Here is a 21,822-nt window from a genome sequence, read left to right as displayed (position 1 = left end):
GTTGTTGTTGGGGCGGCAGTTGTGGTTGTTGGGGCAGCAGTAGTTGTTGTTGGGGCAGCAGTAGTTGTTGTTGTTGGGGCAGCAGTAGTTGTTGTTGTTGGGGCAGCAGTAGTTGTTGTTGTTGGGGCAGCAGTAGTTGTTGTTGTTGGGGCTGCAGTAGTTGTTGTTGGGGCAGCTGTAGTCGTTGTTGGGGCGGCTGTTGTTGTTGGGGCAGTTGTAGCAGTTGTTGGGGCACCTGTAGTAGTTGTTGTTGGGGCAACAGTTGTGGTTGTTGTTGGGGCAGCTGTAGTTGTTGTTGTTGGGGCAACAGTTGTGGTTGTTGTTGGGGCAGCTGTAGTTGTTGTTGTTGGAGAGGCTGTTGTGGCAGTTGTTGGGGCAGCTGTAGTTGTTGTTGTTGGGGAGGCTGTTGTGGTTGTTGTTGGGGCAGCTGTAGTTGTTGTTGTAGGGGCAGTTGTAGCAGTTGTTGGGGCACCTGTAGTAGTTGTTGTTGGGGCAGCTGTACTTGTTGTTGTTGGGGCAGCTGTAGTTGTTGTTGTTGGGGCAGCAGTTGTGGTTGTTGGGGCGGCTGTTGTTGTTGTAGGGGCAGCTGAAGTTGTTGTTGTTGGGGCACCTGTAGTAGTTGTTGTTGGGGCAGCTGTAGTTGTTGTTGTTGGTGCAGCTGTAGTAGTTGTTGTTGGGACTGCAGTTGTGGTTGTTGTTGGGGCGGCTGTTGTGGTTGTTGTTGGGGCGGCTGTTGTGGTTGTTGTTGGGGCTGCAGTTGTTGTTGTTGTGACTGCAATTGTTGTGGTTGTTGGGGCAGCTGTAGTCGTTGTTGGTGGGGCGGCAGTTGTGGTTGTTGTTGGGGCGGCTGTTGTTGTTGTAGGGGCAGTTGTAGCAGTTGTTGGGGCAACTGTAGTCGTTGTTATTGGGGCGGCAGTTGTGGTTGTTGGGGCAGCAGTAGTTGTTGTTGGGGCAGCAGTAGTTGTTGTTGTTGGAGCTGCAGTAGTTGTTGTTGGGGCACCTGTAGTAGTTGTTGTTGGGGCAACAGTTGTGGTTGTTGTTGGGGCAGCTGAAGTTGTTGTTGGTGGGGCAGCAGTTGTGGTTGTTGGGGCAGCTGTAGTCGTTGTTGTTGGGGCAGCAGTAGTAGTTGTTGTTGGGGCACCTGTAGTAGTTGTTGTTGGGGCACCTGTAGTAGTTGTTGTTGGGGCAACAGTTGTGGTTGTTGTTGGGGCAGCTGAAGTTGTTGTTGTTGGGGCGGCTGTTGTGGTTGTTGTTGGGATAGCTGTAGTTGTTGTTGTTGGGATAGCTGTAGTTGTTGTTGTTGGAGCAGCAGTTGTGGTTGTTGTTGGGGCAGCTGTAGCAGTTGTTGTCGGTGCAGCTGTAGTAGTTGTTGTTGGGACTGCAGTTGTGGTTGTTGTCGGGGCAGCAGTAGTTGTTGTTGTTGGGGCTGCAGTAGTTGTTGTTGGGGCAGCTGTAGTCGTTGTTGGGGCGGCTGTTGTTGTTGTAGGGGCAGTTGTAGCAGTTGTTGGGGCACCTGTAGTAGTTGTTGTTGGGGCAGCTGTAGTTGTTGTTGTTGGGGAGGCTGTTGTGGTTGTTGTTGGGGCTGCAGTTGTTGTTGTTGTCACTGCAATTGTTGTGGTTGTTGGGGCAGCTGTAGTCGTTGTTGGTGGGGCGGCAGTTGTGGTTGTTGTTGGGGCGGTTGTTGTGGTTGTTGTTGGGGCAGCAGTTGTGGTTGTTGTTGGGGCAGCTGTTGTGGTTGTTGTTGGGGCTGCAGTTGTTGTTGTTGGGGCAGCAGTAGTTGTTGTTGTTGGAGCTGCAGTTGTGGTTGTTGTTGGGGCAGCAGTAGTTGTTGTTTTTGGGGCTGCAGTAGTTGTTGTTGGGGCAGCTGTATTCGTTGTTGGTGGGGCAGCAGTTGTGGTTGTTGGGGCAGCTGTAGTCGTTGTTGGTGGGGCGGCAGTTGTGGTTGTTGTTGGGGCGGTTGTTGTGGTTGTTGTTGGGGCGGTTGTTGTGGTTGTTGTTGGGGCAGCTGAAGTTGTTGTTGTTGGGGCGGCTGTTGTGGTTGTTGTTGGGGCAGCCGTAGTTGTTGTTGTTGGGGAGGGTGTTGTGGTTGTTGTTGGGGCAGCTGTAGTAGTTGTTGTTGGGACTGCAGTTGTGGTTGTTGTTGGGGCGGCTGTTGTGGTTGTTGTTGGGGCTGCAGTTGTTGTTGTTGGGATAGCTGTAGTTGTTGTTGTTGGAGCAGCAGTTGTGGTTGTTGTTGGGGCGGCTGTTGTTGTTGTAGGGGCAGTTGTTGTTGTTGTGACTGCAATTGTTGTGGTTGTTGGGGCAGCTGTAGTCGTTGTTGGGGCGGCTGTTGTTGTTGTAGGGGCAGTTGTAGCAGTTGTTGGGGCAGTTGTAGCAGTTGTTGGGGCACCTGTAGTAGTTGTTGTTGGGGCAGCTGTAGTTGTTGTTGTTAGGGAGGCTGTTGTGGTTGTTGTTGGGGCAGCAGTTGTGGTTGTTGTTGTGGCGCTTGTTGTGGTTGTTGTTGGGGCTGCAGTTGTTGTTGTAGGGGCAGTTGTAGCAGTTGTTGGGGCACCTGTAGTAGTTGTTGTTGGGGCAGCTGTAGTTGTTGTTGTTGTTGGGGAGGCTGTTGTGGTTGTTGTTGGGGCAGCTGTAGTCATTGTTGTTGGGGCAGCTGTAGTTGTTGTTGTTGGGGAGGCTGTTGTGGTTGTTGTTGGGGCAGCTGTAGCAGTTGTTGTCGGTGCAGCTGTAGTAGTTGTTGTTGGGACTGCAGTTGTGGTTGTTGTTGGGGCAGCAGTAGTTGTTGTTGTTGGGGCTGCAGTAGTTGTTGTTGGGGCAGCTGTAGTCGTTGTTGGGGCGGCTGTTGTTGTTGTAGGGGCAGTTGTAGCAGTTGTTGGGGCACCTGTAGTAGTTGTTGTGGGGGCAGCTGTAGTTGTTGTTGTTGGGGAGGCTGTTGTGGTTGTTGTTGGGGAAGCTGTAGCAGTTGTTGTCGGTGCAGCTGTAGTAGTTGTTGTTGGGGCAGCTGTAGTTGTTGTTGTTGGGGAGGCAGTTGTGGTTGTTGTTGGGGCGGTTGTTGTGGTTGTTGTTGGGGCAGCTGAAGTTGTTGTTGTTGTGACTGCAATTGTTGTGGTTGTTGTTGGGGCAGCAGTAGTTGTTGTTGTTGGGGCTGCAATAGTTGTTGTTGGGGCAGCTGTAGTCGTTGTTGGGGCGGCTGTTGTTGTTGTAGGGGCAGTTGTAGCAGTTGTTGGGGCACCTGTAGTAGTTGTTGTTGGGGCAGCTGTAGTAGTTGTTGTTGGGACTGCAGTTGTGGTTTTTGTTGTTGGGGCAGCTGTAGTTGTTGTTGTTGGGGAGGCAGTTGTGGTTGTTGTTGGGGCGGTTGTTGTGGTTGTTGTTGGGGCAGCTGAAGTTGTTGTTGTTGTGACTGCAATTGTTGTGGTTGTTGTTGGGGCAGCAGTAGTTGTTGTTGTTGGGGCTGCAGTAGTTGTTGTTGGGGCAGCTTTAGTCGTTGTTGGGGCGGCTGTTGTTGTTGTAGGGGCAGTTGTGGTTGTTGTTGGGGCAGCTGTAGCAGTTGTTGTCGGTGCAGCTGTAGCAGTTGTTGTCGGTGCAGCTGTAGCAGTTGTTGTTGGGACTGCAGTTGTGGTTGTTGTTGGGGCGGCTGTTGTGGTTGTTGTTGGGGCTGCAGTTGTTGTTGTTGTGACTGCAATTGTTGTGGTTGTTGGGGCAGCTGTAGTCGTTGTTGGGGCGGCTGTTGTTGTTGTAGGGGCAGTTGTAGCAGTTGTTGGGGCACCTGTAGTAGTTGTTGTTGGGGCAGCTGTAGTTGTTATTGTTGGGGCAACAGTTGTGGTTGTTGTTGGGGCGATTGTTGTGGTTGTTGTTGGAGCTGCAGTTGTGGTTGTTGGAGCAGCAGTTGTGGTTGTTGTTTGTGCAGCTGTAGTTGTTGTTGTTGTTGGGGCAGCTGTTGTGGTTGTTGTTGTTGGGGCAGCTGTAGCAGTTGTGGTTGTTGTTGGGTCAGCTGTAGTTGTTGTTGTTGGGCCTGTCGTTGTTGTTGTTCGAGCAGCAGTTGTGGTTGTTGTTGGGGCGGCTGTTGTGGTTGTTGTTGGGATGGCTGTTGTGGTTGTTGTTGGGGCAGCTGTAGTTGTTGTTGGGGCAGCTGTAGTTGTTGTTGTTGGGGCGGTTGTTGTGGTTGTTGTTGGAGCTGCAGTTGTGGTTGTTGGAGCAGCAGTTGTGGTTGTTGTTGGGGCGGCTGTTGTGGTTGTTGTTGGGGCAGCTGTAGTTGTTGTTGTTGGGCCTGTCGTTGTAGTTGTTGGAGCTGTAGTTGTGGTTGTTGGAGCAGAAGTTGTGGTTGTTGTTGGGGCAGCTGTAGTCGTTGTTGGTGGGGCAGCAGTTGTGGTTGTTGTTGGGGCGGTTGTTGTGGTTGTTGTTGGGGCAGCTGAAGTTGTTGTTGTTGGGGCGGCTGTTGTGGTTGTTGTTGGGGCAGCTGTAGTTGTTGTTGTTGGGATGGCTGTTGTGGTTGTTGTTGGGGCAGCTGTAGTTGTTATTGTTGGGGCAACAGTTGTTGTTGTGGCGATTGTTGTGGTTGTTGTTGGAGCTGCAGTTGTGGTTGTTGGAGCAGCAGTTGTGGTTGTTGTTTGTGCAGCTGTAGTTGTTGTTGTTGTTGGGGCAGCTGTTGTGGTTGTTGTTGGGCCTGTCGTTGTAGTTGTTGGGGCAGCTGTAGCTGTTGTTGTTGGGGCGGCTGTTGTGGGTGTTGTTGGGGCGGCTGTTGTGGTTGTTGTTGGGGCAGCTGTAGTTGTTGTTGTTGGAGCTGCAGTTGTTGTTGTTGGAGCAGCAGTTGTGGTTGTTGTTGGTGCAGCAGTAGTTGTTGTTGGGACTGCAGTTGTTGTGGTTGTTGGGGCAGCTGTAGTCGTTGTTGTTGGGGCGGCTGTTGTGGTTGTTGTTGGCGCAGCAGTTGTGGTTGTTGTTGGGGCAGCTGTACTTGTTGTTGGGGCGGCTGTTGTGGTTGTTGTTGGGGCAGCTGTAGTTGTTGTTGTTGGGGCGGCTGTTGTGGTTGTTGTTGGGGCGGCTGTTGTGGTTGTTGTTGGGGCAGCTGTAGTTGTTGTTGTTGGGATGGCTGTTGTGGTTGTTGTTGGGGCAGCTGTAGTTGTTGTTGTTGGGGCAGCTGTAGTTGTTGTTGTCTGGGCGGTTGTTGTGGTTGTTGTTGGAGCTGCAGTTGTGGTTGTTGGGGCGGCAGTTGTGGTTGTTGTTGGGGCGGCAGTTGTGGTTGTTGTTGGGGCAGCTGTAGTTGTTGTTGTTGGCGCAGCAGTTGTGGTTGTTGTTGGGGCAGCTGTAGTTGTTTTTGTTGGGCCTGTCGTTGTAGTTGGAGCAGCAGTTGTGGTTGTTGTCGGTGCAGCAGTTGTGGTTGTTGTTGGGGCGGCTGTAGTTTTTGTTGTTGGGCCTGTCGTTGTAGTTGTTGGAGCTGTAGTTGTGGTTGTTGGAGCAGCAGTTGTGGTTGTTGTTGGTGCAGCAGTAGTTGTTGTTGGGGCAGCTGTAGTTGTTGTTGTTGGGGCGGCTGTAGTCGTTGTTGTTGGGGCGGCAGTTGTGGTTGTTGTTGGGGCGGCAGTTGTGGTTGTTGTTGGGGCGGCAGTTGTGGTTGTTGTTGGGGCGGCAGTTGTGGTTGTTGTTGGAGCAGCAGTTGTGGTTGTTGTCGTTGTTGGGGCAGCTGTAGTTGTTGTTGTTGGCGCAGCAGTTGTGGTTGTTGTCGGTGCAGCTGTAGTCGTTGTTGTTGGGACTGCAGTTGTTGTGGTTGTTGTTTGGGCGGCTGTAGTGGTTGTTGTTGGGGCGGCTGTTGTGGTTGTTGTTGGGGCGGCTGTTGTGGTTGTTGTTGGGGCGGCTGTTGTGGTTGTTGTTGGGGCGGCAGTTGTGGTTGTTGGGGCAGCTGTAGTCGTTGTTGTTGGGGCGGCTGTTGTGGGTGTTGTTGGGGCGGCTGTTGTGGTTGTTGGGGCAGCTGTACTTGTTGTTGTTGGGGCGGCTGTTGTGGTTGTTGTTGGGGCAACTGTAGTCGTTGTTGTTGGGGCGGCAGTTGTAGTTGTTGGGGCAGCTGTAGTTGTTATTGTTGGGGCTGCAGTAGTTGTTGTTGGGGCAGCTGCAGTTGTTGTTGTTGGGGAAGCTGTTGTGGTTGTTGTTGGGGCAGCAGTAGTTGTTGTTGGGGCAGCAGTAGTTGTTGTTGTTGGGGCGGCTGTTGTGGTTGTTGTTGGGGCAACTGAAGTTGTTGTTGTTGGAGCGGCTGTTGTGGTTGTTGTTGGGGCAGCAGTTGTGGTTGTTGGGGCAGCTGTAGTCGTTGTTGGTGGGGCGGCAGTTGTGGTTGGTGTTGGGGCGGTTGTTGTGGTTGTTGTTGGGGCAGCTGAAGTTGTTGTTGTTGGGGCGGCTGTTGTGGTTGTTGTTGGGGCTGCAGTTGTTGTTGTTGGAGCGGCTGTTGTGGTTGTTGTTGGGGCAGCAGTTGTGGTTGTTGTTGGGGCAGAAGTTGTGGTTGTTGTTGGGGCAGCTGTTGTGGTTGTTGTTGGGGCAGCTGTAGTCGTTGTTGTCGGTGCAGCTGTAGTAGTTGTTGTTGGGACTGCAGTTGTGGTTGTTGTTGCGGCGGCTGTTGTGGTTGTTGTTGGGGCTGCAGTTCTTGTTGTTGGGATAGCTGTAGTTGTTGTTGTTGGAGCAGCAGTTGTGGTTGTTGTTGGGGCGGCTGTTGTGGTTGTTGGGGCAGCTGTAGTCGTTGTTGTTGGGGCAGCAGTAGCTGTTGTTGTTGGGGCGGCTGTGGTGGTTGTTGTTGGGGCTGCAGTTGTGGTTGTTGGGATAGCTGTAGTTGTTGTTGTTGGAGCAGCAGTTGTGGTTGTTGTTGGGGCGGCTGTTGTGGTTGTTGTTGGGGCTGCAGTTGTGGTTGTTGGGATAGCTGTAGTTGTTGTTGTTGGAGCAGCAGTTGTGGTTGTTGTTGGGGCAGCGGTTGTGGTTGTTGTTGGGGCAGCTGTAGTTGTTGTTGTGTGGGCGCTTGTTGTGGTTTTTGTTGGAGCTGCAGTTGTGGTTGTTGGAGCGGCAGTTGTGGTTGTTGTTGGGGCAGCTGTAGTTGTTGTTGTTGGGGCGGCTGTTGTGGTTGTTGTTGGGGCAGCTGTAGTTGTTGTTGTTGGGGCGGCTGTTGTGGTTGTTGTTGGGGCAGCTGTAGTTGTTGTTGTTGGGGTGACTGTTGTGGTTGTTGTTGGGGCAGCTGTAGTTTTTGTTGTTGGGGTGACTGTTGTGGTTGTTGTTGGGGCAGCTGTAGTCGTTGTTGGTGGGGCAGCAGTTGTGGTTGTTGGGGCAGCTGTAGTCGTTGTTGGTGGGGCGACAGTTGTGGTTGTTGTTGGGGCAACTGTAGTCGTTGTTGTTGGGGCGGCTGTTGTGGTTGTTGGGGCAGCTGTAGTTGTTATTGTTGGGGCTGCAGTAGTTGTTGTTGGGGCAGCTGCAGTTGTTGTTGTTGGGGAAGCTGTTGTGGTTGTTGTTGGGGCAGCAGTTGTTGTTGTTGGGGCAGCAGTAGTTGTTGTTGGGGCAGCAGTAGTTGTTGTTGGGGCAGCAGTAGTTGTTGTTGTTGGGGCGGCTGTTGTGGTTGTTGTTGGGGCAACTGAAGTTGTTGTTGGAGCGGCTGTTGTGGTTGTTGTTGGGGCAGCAGTTGTGGTTGTTGGGGCAGCTGTAGTCATTGTTGGTGGGGCGGCAGTTGTGGTTGTTGTTGGGGCGGTTGTTGTGGTTGTTGTTGGGGCAGCTGTAGTCGTTGTTGGGGCTGCAGTAGTTGTTGTTGGGGCAGCTGCAGTTGTTGTTGTTGGGGAAGCTGTTGTGGTTGTTGTTGGGGCAGCTGTAGTCGTTGTTGGTGGGGCGACAGTTGTGGTTGTTGTTGGGGCAACTGTAGTCGTTGTTGTTGGGGCGGCTGTTGTGGTTGTTGGGGCAGCTGTAGTTGTTATTGTTGGGGCTGCAGTAGTTGTTGTTGGGGCAGCTGCAGTTGTTGTTGTTGGGGAAGCTGTTGTGGTTGTTGTTGGGGCAGCAGTTGTGGTTGTTGTTGGGGCAGCAGTTGTTGTTGTTGGGGCAGCAGTAGTTGTTGTTGGGGCAGCTGTAGTAGTTGTTGTTGGGACTGCAGTTGTGGTTGTTGTTGCGGCGGCTTTTGTGGTTGTTGTTGGGGCTGCAGTTGTTGTTGTTGGGATAGCTGTAGTTGTTGTTGTTGGAGCAGCAGTTGTGGTTGTTGTTGGGGCGGCTGTTGTGGTTGTTGTTGGGGCGGCTGTTGTGGTTGTTGGGGCAGCTGTAGTTGTTGTTGTTGGAGCTGCAGTTGTGGTTGTTGTTGGGGCGGCTGTTGTGGTTGTTGTTGGGGCTGCAGTTGTTGTTGTTGGGATAGCTGTAGTTGTTGTTGTGTGGGCGCTTGTTGTGGTTTTTGTTGGAGCTGCAGTTGTGGTTGTTGGAGCAGCAGTTGTGGTTGTTGTTGGGGCAGCTGTAGTTGTTGTTGTTGGGGCGGCTGTTGTGGTTGTTGTTGGGGCAGCTGTAGTGTTTGTTGTTGGGGTGACTGTTGTGGTTGTTGTTGGGGCAGCTGTAGTCGTTGTTGTTGGGGCGGCTGTTGTGGTTGTTGGGGCAGCTGAAGTTGTTGTTGTTGGGGCGGCTATTGTGGTTGTTGTTGGGGCTGCAGTTGTTGTTGTTGGGATAGCTGTAGTTGTTGTTGGGGCGGCTGTAGTTGTTGTTGTTGGGGCAGCTGTAGTTGTTGTTGTTGGGGAGGCTGTTGTGGTTGTTGTTGGGGCTGCAGTTGTTGTTGTTGGGGCAGCTGTAGTCGTTGTTGTTGTTGGGATGGCTGTTGTGGTTGTTGTTGGGGCAGCTGTAGTCGTTGTTGGTGGGGCAGCAGTTGTGGTTGTTGGGGCAGCTGTAGTCGTTGTTGGTGGGGCGACAGTTGTGGTTGTTGTTGGGGCGGTTGTTGTGGTTGTTGTTGGGGCAGCTGAAGTTGTTGTTGTTGGAGCGGCTGTTGTGGTTGTTGTTGGGGCAGCTGTAGTTGTTGTTGTTGGGGAGGCTGTTGTAGTTGTTGGAGCAGCAGTTGTGGTTGTTGTTGGGGCGGCTGTTGTGGTTGTTGTTGGGGCTGCAGTTGTTGTTGTTGGGGCAGCTGTAGTTGTTGTTGTTGGGATGGCTGTTGTGGTTGTTGTTGGGGCAGCTGTAGTTGTTATTGTTGGGGCAACAGTTGTTGTTGTTGTTGGGGCGATTGTTGTGGTTGTAGGGGCGGCTGTTGTTGTTGTAGGGGCAGTTGTAGCAGTTGTTGGGGCACCTGTAGTAGTTGTTGTTGGGGCAGCTGTAGTTGTTGTTGTTGGGGAGGCTGTTGTGGTTGTTGTTGGGGCGGCTGTTGTGGTTGTTGGGGCAGCAGTAGTTGTTGTTGGGGCAGCAGTAGTTGTTGTTGTTGGAGCTGCAGTTGTGGTTGTTGTTGGGGCAGCAGTAGTTGTTGTTGTTGGGGCTGCAGTAGTTGTTGTTGGGGCACCTGTAGTAGTTGTTGTTGGGGCAACAGTTGTGGTTGTTGTTGGGGCAGCTGAAGTTGTTGTTGTTGGGGCGGCTCTTGTGGTTGTTGTTGGGGCTGCAGTTGTTGTTGTTGGGATAGCTGTAGTTGTTGTTGTTGGAGCAGCAGTTGTGGTTGTTGTTGGGGCAGCTGTAGCAGTTGTTGTCGGTGCAGCTGTAGTAGTTGTTGTTGGGACTGCAGTTGTGGTTGTTGTTGGGGCGGCTGTTGTGGTTGTTGTTGGGGCTGCAGTTGTTGTTGTTGTGACTGCAATTGTTGTGGTTGTTGGGGCAGCTGTAGTCGTTGTTGTTGGGGCGGCAGTTGTGGTTGTTGTTGGGGCGGCTGTTGTTGTTGTAGGGGCAGTTGTAGCAGTTGTTGGGGCAACTGTAGTCGTTGTTATTGGGGCGGCAGTTGTGGTTGTTGTTGGGGCAGCAGTAGTTGTTGTTGTTGGGGCTGCAGTAGTTGTTGTTGGGGCAGCTGTAGTCGTTGTTGGTGGGGCAGCAGTTGTGGTTGTTGGGGCAGCTGTAGTCGTTGTTGGTGGGGCAGCAGTTGTGGTTGTTGTTGGGGCGGTTGTTGTGGTTGTTGTTGGGGCAGCTGAAGTTGTTGTTGTTGGGGCGGCTGTTGTGGTTGTTGTTGGGGCAGCCGTAGTTGTTGTTGTTGGGGAGGCTGTTGTGGTTGTTGTTGGGGCAGCTGTAGCAGTTGTTGTCGGTGCAGCTGTAGTAGTTGTTGTTGGGACTGCAGTTGTGGTTGTTGTTGGGGCGGATGTTGTGGTTGTTGTTGGGGCTGCAGTTGTAGTTGTTGGGATAGCTGTAGTTGTTGTTGTTGGAGCAGCAGTTGTGGTTGTTGTTGGGGCGGCTGTTGTTGTTGTAGGGGCAGTTGTAGCAGTTGTTGGGGCAACTGTAGTCGTTGTTGTTGGGGCGGCAGTTGTGGTTGTTGGGGCAGCAGTAGTTGTTGTTGGGGCAGCAGTAGTTGTTGTTGTTGGGGCAGCAGTAGTTGTTGTTGTTGGGGCAGCAGTAGTTGTTGTTGTTGGGGCAGCAGTAGTTGTTGTTGTTGGGGCTGCAGTAGTTGTTGTTGGGGCAGCTGTAGTCGTTGTTGGGGCGGCTGTTGTTGTTGGGGCAGTTGTAGCAGTTGTTGGGGCACCTGTAGTAGTTGTTGTTGGGGCAACAGTTGTGGTTGTTGTTGGGGCAGCTGTAGTTGTTGTTGTTGGGGCAACAGTTGTGGTTGTTGTTGGGGCAGCTGTAGTTGTTGTTGTTGGGGAGGCTGTTGTGGCAGTTGTTGGGGCAGCTGTAGTTGTTGTTGTTGGGGAGGCTGTTGTGGTTGTTGTTGGGGCAGCTGTAGTTGTTGTTGTAGGGGCAGTTGTAGCAGTTGTTGGGGCACCTGTAGTAGTTGTTGTTGGGGCAGCTGTACTTGTTCTTGTTGGGGCAGCTGTAGTTGTTGTTGTTGGGGCAGCAGTTGTGGTTGTTGGGGCGGCTGTTGTTGTTGTAGGGGCAGCTGAAGTTGTTGTTGTTGGGGCACCTGTAGTAGTTGTTGTTGGGGCAGCTGTAGTTGTTGTTGTTGGTGCAGCTGTAGTAGTTGTTGTTGGGACTGCAGTTGTGGTTGTTGTTGGGGCGGCTGTTGTGGTTGTTGTTGGGGCGGCTGTTGTGGTTGTTGTTGGGGCGGCTGTTGTGGTTGTTGTTGGGGCTGCAGTTGTTGTTGTTGTGACTGCAATTGTTGTGGTTGTTGGGGCAGCTGTAGTCGTTGTTGGTGGGGCGGCAGTTGTGGTTGTTGTTGGGGCGGCTGTTGTTGTTGTAGGGGCAGTTGTAGCAGTTGTTGGGGCAACTGTAGTCGTTGTTATTGGGGCGGCAGTTGTGGTTGTTGGGGCAGCAGTAGTTGTTGTTGGGGCAGCAGTAGTTGTTGTTGTTGGAGCTGCAGTAGTTGTTGTTGGGGCACCTGTAGTAGTTGTTGTTGGGGCAACAGTTGTGGTTGTTGTTGGGGCAGCTGAAGTTGTTGTTGGTGGGGCAGCAGTTGTGGTTGTTGGGGCAGCTGTAGTCGTTGTTGTTGGGGCAGCAGTAGTTGTTGTTGTTGGGGCACCTGTAGTAGTTGTTGTTGGGGCACCTGTAGTAGTTGTTGTTGGGGCAACAGTTGTGGTTGTTGTTGGGGCAGCTGAAGTTGTTGTTGTTGGGGCGGCTGTTGTGGTTGTTGTTGGGGCTGCAGTTGTTGTTGTTGGGATAGCTGTAGTTGTTGTTGTTGGAGCAGCAGTTGTGGTTGTTGTTGGGGCAGCTGTAGCAGTTGTTGTCGGTGCAGCTGTAGTAGTTGTTGTTGGGACTGCAGTTGTGGTTGTTGTTGGGGCAGCAGTAGTTGTTGTTGTTGGGGCTGCAGTAGTTGTTGTTGGGGCAGCTGTAGTCGTTGTTGGGGCGGCTGTTGTTGTTGTAGGGGCAGTTGTAGCAGTTGTTGGGGCACCTGTAGTAGTTGTTGTTGGGGCAGCTGTAGTTGTTGTTGTTGGGGAGGCTGTTGTGGTTGTTGTTGGGGCTGCAGTTGTTGTTGTTGTCACTGCAATTGTTGTGGTTGTTGGGGCAGCTGTAGTCGTTGTTGGTGGGGCGGCAGTTGTGGTTGTTGTTGGGGCGGTTGTTGTGGTTGTTGTTGGGGCAGCAGTTGTGGTTGTTGTTGGGGCAGCTGTTGTGGTTGTTGTTGGGGCTGCAGTTGTTGTTGTTGGGGCAGCAGTAGTTGTTGTTGTTGGAGCTGCAGTTGTGGTTGTTGTTGGGGCAGCAGTAGTTGTTGTTTTTGGGGCTGCAGTAGTTGTTGTTGGGGCAGCTGTATTCGTTGTTGGTGGGGCAGCAGTTGTGGTTGTTGGGGCAGCTGTAGTCGTTGTTGGTGGGGCGGCAGTTGTGGTTGTTGTTGGGGCGGTTGTTGTGGTTGTTGTTGGGGCGGTTGTTGTGGTTGTTGTTGGGGCAGCTGAAGTTGTTGTTGTTGGGGCGGCTGTTGTGGTTGTTGTTGGGGCAGCCGTAGTTGTTGTTGTTGGGGAGGGTGTTGTGGTTGTTGTTGGGGCAGCTGTAGTAGTTGTTGTTGGGACTGCAGTTGTGGTTGTTGTTGGAGCAGCAGTTGTGGTTGTTGTTGGGGCGGCTGTTGTTGTTGTAGGGGCAGTTGTTGTTGTTGTGACTGCAATTGTTGTGGTTGTTGGGGCAGCTGTAGTCGTTGTTGGGGCGGCTGTTGTTGTTGTAGGGGCAGTTGTAGCAGTTGTTGGGGCAGTTGTAGCAGTTGTTGGGGCACCTGTAGTAGTTGTTGTTGGGGCAGCTGTAGTTGTTGTTGTTAGGGAGGCTGTTGTGGTTGTTGTTGGGGCAGCAGTTGTGGTTGTTGTTGTGGCGCTTGTTGTGGTTGTTGTTGGGGCTGCAGTTGTTGTTGTAGGGGCAGTTGTAGCAGTTGTTGGGGCACCTGTAGTAGTTGTTGTTGGGGCAGCTGTAGTTGTTGTTGTTGTTGGGGAGGCTGTTGTGGTTGTTGTTGGGGCAGCTGTAGTCATTGTTGTTGGGGCAGCTGTAGTTGTTGTTGTTGGGGAGGCTGTTGTGGTTGTTGTTGGGGCAGCTGTAGCAGTTGTTGTCGGTGCAGCTGTAGTAGTTGTTGTTGGGACTGCAGTTGTGGTTGTTGTTGGGGCAGCAGTAGTTGTTGTTGTTGGGGCTGCAGTAGTTGTTGTTGGGGCAGCTGTAGTCGTTGTTGGGGCGGCTGTTGTTGTTGTAGGGGCAGTTGTAGCAGTTGTTGGGGCACCTGTAGTAGTTGTTGTGGGGGCAGCTGTAGTTGTTGTTGTTGGGGAGGCTGTTGTGGTTGTTGTTGGGGAAGCTGTAGCAGTTGTTGTCGGTGCAGCTGTAGTAGTTGTTGTTGGGGCAGCTGTAGTTGTTGTTGTTGGGGAGGCAGTTGTGGTTGTTGTTGGGGCGGTTGTTGTGGTTGTTGTTGGGGCAGCTGAAGTTGTTGTTGTTGTGACTGCAATTGTTGTGGTTGTTGTTGGGGCAGCAGTAGTTGTTGTTGTTGGGGCTGCAATAGTTGTTGTTGGGGCAGCTGTAGTCGTTGTTGGGGCGGCTGTTGTTGTTGTAGGGGCAGTTGTAGCAGTTGTTGGGGCACCTGTAGTAGTTGTTGTTGGGGCAGCTGTAGTAGTTGTTGTTGGGACTGCAGTTGTGGTTTTTGTTGTTGGGGCAGCTGTAGTTGTTGTTGTTGGGGAGGCAGTTGTGGTTGTTGTTGGGGCGGTTGTTGTGGTTGTTGTTGGGGCAGCTGAAGTTGTTGTTGTTGTGACTGCAATTGTTGTGGTTGTTGTTGGGGCAGCAGTAGTTGTTGTTGTTGGGGCTGCAGTAGTTGTTGTTGGGGCAGCTTTAGTCGTTGTTGGGGCGGCTGTTGTTGTTGTAGGGGCAGTTGTGGTTGTTGTTGGGGCAGCTGTAGCAGTTGTTGTCGGTGCAGCTGTAGCAGTTGTTGTCGGTGCAGCTGTAGCAGTTGTTGTTGGGACTGCAGTTGTGGTTGTTGTTGGGGCGGCTGTTGTGGTTGTTGTTGGGGCTGCAGTTGTTGTTGTTGTGACTGCAATTGTTGTGGTTGTTGGGGCAGCTGTAGTCGTTGTTGGGGCGGCTGTTGTTGTTGTAGGGGCAGTTGTAGCAGTTGTTGGGGCACCTGTAGTAGTTGTTGTTGGGGCAGCTGTAGTTGTTATTGTTGGGGCAACAGTTGTGGTTGTTGTTGGGGCGATTGTTGTGGTTGTTGTTGGAGCTGCAGTTGTGGTTGTTGGAGCAGCAGTTGTGGTTGTTGTTTGTGCAGCTGTAGTTGTTGTTGTTGTTGGGGCAGCTGTTGTGGTTGTTGTTGTTGGGGCAGCTGTAGCAGTTGTGGTTGTTGTTGGGTCAGCTGTAGTTGTTGTTGTTGGGCCTGTCGTTGTTGTTGTTCGAGCAGCAGTTGTGGTTGTTGTTGGGGCGGCTGTTGTGGTTGTTGTTGGGATGGCTGTTGTGGTTGTTGTTGGGGCAGCTGTAGTTGTTGTTGGGGCAGCTGTAGTTGTTGTTGTTGGGGCGGTTGTTGTGGTTGTTGTTGGAGCTGCAGTTGTGGTTGTTGGAGCAGCAGTTGTGGTTGTTGTTGGGGCGGCTGTTGTGGTTGTTGTTGGGGCAGCTGTAGTTGTTGTTGTTGGGCCTGTCGTTGTAGTTGTTGGAGCTGTAGTTGTGGTTGTTGGAGCAGAAGTTGTGGTTGTTGTTGGGGCAGCTGTAGTCGTTGTTGGTGGGGCAGCAGTTGTGGTTGTTGTTGGGGCGGTTGTTGTGGTTGTTGTTGGGGCAGCTGAAGTTGTTGTTGTTGGGGCGGCTGTTGTGGTTGTTGTTGGGGCAGCTGTAGTTGTTGTTGTTGGGATGGCTGTTGTGGTTGTTGTTGGGGCAGCTGTAGTTGTTATTGTTGGGGCAACAGTTGTTGTTGTGGCGATTGTTGTGGTTGTTGTTGGAGCTGCAGTTGTGGTTGTTGGAGCAGCAGTTGTGGTTGTTGTTTGTGCAGCTGTAGTTGTTGTTGTTGTTGGGGCAGCTGTTGTGGTTGTTGTTGGGCCTGTCGTTGTAGTTGTTGGGGCAGCTGTAGCTGTTGTTGTTGGGGCGGCTGTTGTGGGTGTTGTTGGGGCGGCTGTTGTGGTTGTTGTTGGGGCAGCTGTAGTTGTTGTTGTTGGAGCTGCAGTTGTTGTTGTTGGAGCAGCAGTTGTGGTTGTTGTTGGTGCAGCAGTAGTTGTTGTTGGGACTGCAGTTGTTGTGGTTGTTGGGGCAGCTGTAGTCGTTGTTGTTGGGGCGGCTGTTGTGGTTGTTGTTGGCGCAGCAGTTGTGGTTGTTGTTGGGGCAGCTGTACTTGTTGTTGTTGGGGCGGCTGTTGTGGTTGTTGTTGGGGCAGCTGTAGTTGTTGTTGTTGGGGCGGCTGTTGTGGTTGTTGTTGGGGCGGCTGTTGTGGTTGTTGTTGGGGCAGCTGTAGTTGTTGTTGTTGGGATGGCTGTTGTGGTTGTTGTTGGGGCAGCTGTAGTTGTTGTTGTCTGGGCGGTTGTTGTGGTTGTTGTTGGAGCTGCAGTTGTGGTTGTTGGGGCGGCAGTTGTGGTTGTTGTTGGGGCGGCAGTTGTGGTTGTTGTTGGGGCAGCTGTAGTTGTTGTTGTTGGCGCAGCAGTTGTGGTTGTTGTTGGGGCAGCTGTAGTTGTTTTTGTTGGGCCTGTCGTTGTAGTTGGAGCAGCAGTTGTGGTTGTTGTCGGTGCAGCAGTTGTGGTTGTTGTTGGGGCGGCTGTAGTTTTTGTTGTTGGGCCTGTCGTTGTAGTTGTTGGAGCTGTAGTTGTGGTTGTTGGAGCAGCAGTTGTGGTTGTTGTTGGTGCAGCAGTAGTTGTTGTTGGGGCAGCTGTAGTTGTTGTTGTTGTTGGGGCGGCTGTAGTCGTTGTTGTTGGGGCGGCAGTTGTGGTTGTTGTTGGGGCGGCAGTTGTGGTTGTTGTTGGGGCGGCAGTTGTGGTTGTTGTTGGGGCGGCAGTTGTGGTTGTTGTTGGAGCAGCAGTTGTGGTTGTTGTCGTTGTTGGGGCAGCTGTAGTTGTTGTTGTTGGCGCAGCAGTTGTGGTTGTTGTCGGTGCAGCTGTAGTCGTTGTTGTTGGGACTGCAGTTGTTGTGGTTGTTGTTTGGGCGGCTGTAGTGGTTGTTGTTGGGGCGGCTGTTGTGGTTGTTGTTGGGGCGGCTGTTGTGGTTGTTGTTGGGGCGGCTGTTGTGGTTGTTGTTGGGGCGGCTGTTGTGGTTGTTGTTGGGGCGGCAGTTGTGGTTGTTGGGGCAGCTGTAGTCGTTGTTGTTGGGGCGGCTGTTGTGGGTGTTGTTGGGGCGGCTGTTGTGGTTGTTGGGGCAGCTGTACTTGTTGTTGTTGGGGCGGCTGTTGTGGTTGTTGTCGGTGCAGCTGTAGTAGTTGTTGTTGGGCCTGTCGTTGTAGTTGTTGGGGCAGCTGTAGTTGTTGTTGTTGGGGCGGCTGTTGTGGGTGTTGTTGGGGCGGCTGTTGTGGGTGTTGGGGCAGCTGTACTTGTTGTTGTTGGGGCGGCTGTTGTAGTTGTTGTTGGGGCAGCTGTAGTTGTTGTTGTTGGAGCTGCAGTTGTTGTTGTTGGAGCAGCAGTTGTGGTTGTTGTTGGTGCAGCAGTTGTGGTTGTTGTTGGTGCAGCAGTAGTTGTTGTTGGGACTGCAGTTGTTGTGGTTGTTGGGGCAGCTGTAGTCGTTGTTGTTGGGGCAGCAGTAGCTGTTGTTGTTGGGGCAGCTGTTGTGGTTGTTGTTGGCGCAGCAGTTGTGGTTGTTGTTGGGGCAGCTGTACTTGTTGTTGTTGGGATGGCTGTTGTGGTTGTTGTTGGGGCAGCTGTAGTTGTTGTTGTTGGGGCAGCTGTAGTTGTTGTTGTCTGGGCGGTTGTTGTGGTTGTTGTTGGAGCTGCAGTTGTGGTTGTTGGGGCGGCAGTTGTGGTTGTTGTTGGGGCGGCAGTTGTGGTTGTTGTTGGGGCAGCTGTAGTTGTTGTTGTTGGCGCAGCAGTTGTGGTTGTTGTTGGGGCAGCTGTAGTTGTTTTTGTTGGGCCTGTCGTTGTAGTTGGAGCAGCAGTTGTGGTTGTTGTCGGTGCAGCAGTTGTGGTTGTTGTTGGAGCAGCAGTTGTGGTTGTTGTCGTTGTTGGGGCAGCTGTAGTTGTTGTTGTTGGCGCAGCAGTTGTGGTTGTTGTCGGTGCAGCGTTAGTCGTTGTTGTTGGGACTGCAGTTGTTGTGGTTGTTGTTGGGGCAGCTGTTGTGGTTGTTGTTTGGGCGGCTGTAGTTGTTGTTGTTGGGGCGGCTGTTGTGGTTGTTGTTGGGGCGGCTGTTGTGGTTGTTGTTGGGGCAGCTGTAGTCGTTGTTGTTGGGGCAGCAGTTGTTGTTGTTGGAGCAGCAGTTGTGGTTGTTGTTGGTGCAGCAGTAGTTGTTGTTGGGACTGCAGTTGTTGTGGTTGTTGGGGCAGCTGTAGTCGTTGTTGTTGGGGCAGCAGTAGCTGTTGTTGTTGGGGCAGCTGTTGTGGTTGTTGTTGGCGCAGCAGTTGTGGTTGTTGTTGGGGCAGCTGTACTTGTTGTTGTTGGGATGGCTGTTGTGGTTGTTGTTGGGGCAGCTGTAGTTGTTGTTGTTGGGGCAGCTGTAGTTGTTGTTGTCTGGGCGGTTGTTGTGGTTGTTGTTGGAGCTGCAGTTGTGGTTTTTGGGGCGGCAGTTGTGGTTGTTGTCGGGGCGGCAGTTGTGGTTGTTGTTGGGGCAGCTGTAGTTGTTGTTGTTGGCGCAGCAGTTGTGGTTGTTGTTGGGGCAGCTGTAGTTGTTTTTGTTGGGCCTGTCGTTGTAGTTGGAGCAGCAGTTGTGGTTGTTGTCGGTGTAGCAGTTGTGGTTGTTGTTGGGGCGGCTGTAGTTGTTGTTGTTGGGCCTGTCGTTGTAGTTGTTGGAGCTGTAGTTGTGGTTGTTGGAGCAGCAGTTGTGGTTGTTGTTGGTGCAGCAGTAGTTGTTGTTGGGGCAGCTGTAGTTGTTGTTGTTGGGGCGGCTGTAGTCGTTGTTGTTGGGGCGGCAGTTGTGGTTGTTGTTGGGGCGGCAGTTGTGGTTGTTGTTGGGGCGGCAGTTGTGGTTGTTGTTGGAGCAGCAGTTGTGGTTGTTGTCGTTGTTGGGGCAGCTGTAGTTGTTGTTGTTGGCGCAGCAGTTGTGGTTGTTGTCGGTGCAGCTGTAGTCGTTGTTGTTGGGACTGCAGTTGTTGTGGTTGTTGTTGGGGCAGCTGTTGTGGTTGTTGTTTGGGCGGCTGTAGTTGTTGTTGTTGGGGCGGCTGTTGTGGTTGTTGTTGGGGCGGCAGTTGTGGTTGTTGGGGCAGCTGTAGTCGTTGTTGTTGGGGCAGCAGTAGCTGTTGTTGTTGGGGCGGCTGTTGTGGGTGTTGTTGGGGCGGCTGTTGTGGTTGTTGGGGCAGCTGTACTTGTTGTTGTTGGGGCGGCTGTTGTGGTTGTTGTTGGGGCAGCTGTAGTTGTTGTTGTTGGAGCTGCAGTTGTTGTTGTTGGCGCAGCAGTTGTGGTTGTTGTCGGTGCAGCTGTAGTAGTTGTTGTTGGGGCTGCAGTTGTTGTGGTTGTTGTTGGGGCAGCTGTTGTGGTTGTTGTTGGGGCAGCTGTAGTTGTTGTTGTTGGAGCTGCAGTTGTGGTTGTTGGAGCAGCAGTTGTGGTTGTTGGAGCAGCAGTTGTGGTTGTTGGAGCAGCAGTTGTGGTTGTTGTTGGGGCTACAGTTGTTGTTGGGGCAGCTGTACTTGTTGTTGTTGGGGCGGCTGTTGTGGTTGTTGTTGGGGCAGCTGTAGTGGTTGTTGTTGGGGCAGCTGTTGTGGTTGTTGTTGGGGCTGCAGTTGTTGTTGTTGTTGGGGCAGCTGTAGTCGTTGTTGGGGCAGCTGTAGTTGTTGTTGTTGGGGCGGCTGTTGTGGTTGTTGTTGCGGCGGCTGTAGTCGTTGTTGTTGGGCCTGTCGTTGTAGTTGTTGGAGCAGCAGTTGTGGTTGTTGTGGTTGTTGTTGGTGCAGCTGTGGTTGTTGTAGGAGCAGCTGTGGTTGTTGTCTGCGCGTTGCAGCAGGCTGTAAGGAATTTTTGTGTCAGTTTCATATTTTTGCCAAACACAATTGTTGACAATGTCAAACTCTTTGAAATGTAAAGGTTTTACTTACCAACAAAGAGAAAGAAGATTAGATACATATTTGGAATCATGGCCATTTTTCTCTTCACTGATCTCTGAAAAGTTTGTTCATCATGGTTATTATCAGCTATAGAAAAGATTAAATGCAGAATTTCTCCACGTTTGTGTTAATAAAGATTTATTAACTTACTGTTAAATTATTATGAGGTTTGAGTTTCACAATGGAAATACATCTTTTTTAAAAGTACATATATTAACAACTTTGATATTCTACTGTGGTCATTCCTGGTCCCTACTTCAATATTAATTGTATTGTAAGTTTTATTTTACTAGTTTTAATCATAAATATCTTTGGTACTACCATTTTGTTAATATGCTTCTCTTGCAGTTTTTTAGTTTACGTAATTGGTATTGCTCTGCAATCATTTCACTTTTCTCAATAAGGTGGTGGTTAAGGTTGAGTTTCAAATAAAATTTAGAAAATAAATTAACAAAAATGATCATTTTAATGTAACTGATTGTAAATAAATGTACAAGTCAAAAGTTCATTCATATGTTCTTTGACACACTTCGTCCCATATGTAATATATTCCTCTTTATAAATGAATATGATTTTCATTATTCTCAGTTGTTTATCCACTTTTTTCATAAAAAATGATTCAAGATTGTTACTAATGATTTCTAAACATTTTTCATTTTTGACAAGCAGAAATAGAACAATTAAAACATTTAGAAATATATGTACAAATTTAAATTGCTGCCTAAATTGCTAAATTTGTTGCCAAAAGATCATATCCAGAAATACATATACCAATTCAACTTAAAAGTCACATGTAGATCTCAGATATATATTTAATATTAGGGTTACTTACATAGTATTTCTTTGCTTGTAAGTCGTCCACTGTAGTGAAAGAAAGTGATGTTCTCTGACTTCATCTCCTCTTTTTATAATCAGCCAACATGAACCTGAGGACAAATATGTGCAGGTGGAGTAATGGTAGTTATCGTCATGGTTTAAGGTGTGTGCACTAACCTTTTATTTACCTGCATCTCTCTCCTATTGTCCTCCTGAAACAGTCATCACTTGAGATTTGACAGTCAATAGGCTGTTATACGCATACATATTTCTGGCCTTTTTTTTCTTTCTAACTTGAGCTTCTACATTTTCTCTGTGTGACTAAGTTTATTCTTGTGCTGGATGTGATTGTATCTTCATGGCTACGTTAGGACTCTATGTGGCCCAATAAAATGACCATTTTGGGACAATAAAATCTGACAGACTAAACAAATATTCCGTGATTAGTTTTGGACTAAATAAAGCTCACAACTGGCTGATAATATTTAGACCAAGAATCAACATTTACAGGTTGGTGGTGCTTGCTGGGCAGTCAGTGTCAACATCAAAACAACAATGGTTTCTTTTTTTTTCTTTTTTTTTTTTGTCTTTTCTTTTACACACATTCTAAATCTTACTGCTTCATTTAATGAAATTGAAGAAATTTTCACCAATTTAGGTAACTTTGAAAAGCAGCAGTTTCTGACTCTTGGCAAAGAAAAAAAGGCTGAAAACTTTTACATTTTCAGCACTTTTCTTTCATGGATTTGATTTGAATCCAGTAGAAATGGTGCAATCTACCTGCACTACAAGTCAGAGTGATACTGCACTATCAGTGTAGGAGCAGAATCTCACAATGCCAGCATTACATTCAACCCAGAGCCCAGGAGTGGTGGCTTGTTTCTTCTGCGCTCTGATGACCGAGAGAGGGAAAATGACCGTGTGAGTGAGCATGAGAGACAGGCTGGAAAACTGCTGGAAGAGGAATATGCTTACTCACTGCTTTTTAGTGTGAAACAGTGGGGTCTTTTACAAGCATACATGATGTTTTGAGAGTGAGACACCCATCTCATTATTGTCTGAACCTGGAGTGCTTACACAATGATGCCAAAGGACACCTTCTTCATAATTTAGAAACACCGGTGAATGAGTCACTTTTAAAAGTGTTCTTGAGAGTTGGGAGTTTGCTTCTTATTTTATTTTATTTTCTTCTAGGTTATTGCAACACTTAATGCAGGAAGTCATTCCTCAGTTATCAGAGACAGGTGAGACCTGACTAAAATACACTTACACACTTGTGCTGTAATAAATTAAAAATATCGAGCCAGTAAAAAGTAAGTAGTAAATTTATTTATATAGCACTTTTTAGGCAAGGCAAGTTTATTTGTATAGCACAATTCAACAACAAGGTGATTCAAAGTGCTTTACAGAGACATTAGAAACAAAAACAAATAAAAAGCAGGATTTAAAATTGATTAAAACAAGCAAACAAACAAACTAATTAACAAACAAACAAAACAGTAGGGATGGTATCGTTTAGGTTTTATCCGATACCGGTGCCAAATCGGTACTTTTGAAACGGTGCCGGTGCTTAAACGGTGCTCAAACCGGTGCTTAAAGAATGGAGAACACAAAATTGGTCCAAAAACCTCTCATGTTCAGCTGGGTTTTTTTGTAAAAAGATAACAATGTTAGCCTTTTCTGCAGCTATGGGGCATATATGGTATCACTCTTGGCTGGAAGCAGTGCTTAATCAATGGGAAAAACACAAACTTTGTCCAAAAACCTCTCATGTTTAACTGTTTTCCACTTTTTTTTTGGTCATTTTAGCCTTTTTGGCCAGGGTGAAGGGAGCATCTGCCATCAAACAAGAAGACAGCCGCATGTAGCTATGATGGTGTTTGCTAGTTCACCTTACA

The 21,822-nt window shown here is 50.0% G+C and overlaps 1 protein-coding gene across 1 annotated transcript in view; it reads right to left on the bottom strand.

Annotated features, from left to right (window-relative positions):
- The window catches only part of LOC146643014 (uncharacterized), a 28,960-nt gene extending 7,930 nt beyond the window's left edge, over positions 1 to 21,030 (bottom strand). Inside the window, exons 1-6 of the mRNA XM_085395809.1 lie at positions 21,002 to 21,030; positions 5,177 to 5,794; positions 4,080 to 4,627; positions 3,764 to 3,983; positions 3,512 to 3,604; positions 258 to 349 (exon numbers count right to left, since the gene is read on the bottom strand). Of these exons, the coding sequence (XP_085251935.1) occupies positions 258 to 349; positions 3,512 to 3,604; positions 3,764 to 3,983; positions 4,080 to 4,627; positions 5,177 to 5,794; positions 21,002 to 21,030 (1,600 nt within the window). The remainder of the gene's footprint in view (positions 1 to 257; positions 350 to 3,511; positions 3,605 to 3,763; positions 3,984 to 4,079; positions 4,628 to 5,176; positions 5,795 to 21,001) is intronic.
- Positions 21,031 to 21,822: the final 792 nt, after the last annotated feature.

Source organism: Rhamphochromis longiceps, linkage group LG22 (assembly GCF_057381845.1).
Source record: "Rhamphochromis longiceps isolate RC_006_pf linkage group LG22, R_longiceps_female_GT1.1, whole genome shotgun sequence".
Taxonomy (NCBI): domain Eukaryota; kingdom Metazoa; phylum Chordata; class Actinopteri; order Cichliformes; family Cichlidae; genus Rhamphochromis; species Rhamphochromis longiceps.
Note: the sequence above shows the minus strand (reverse complement) of the source record. Positions and strands in the feature narration are given on the sequence as shown.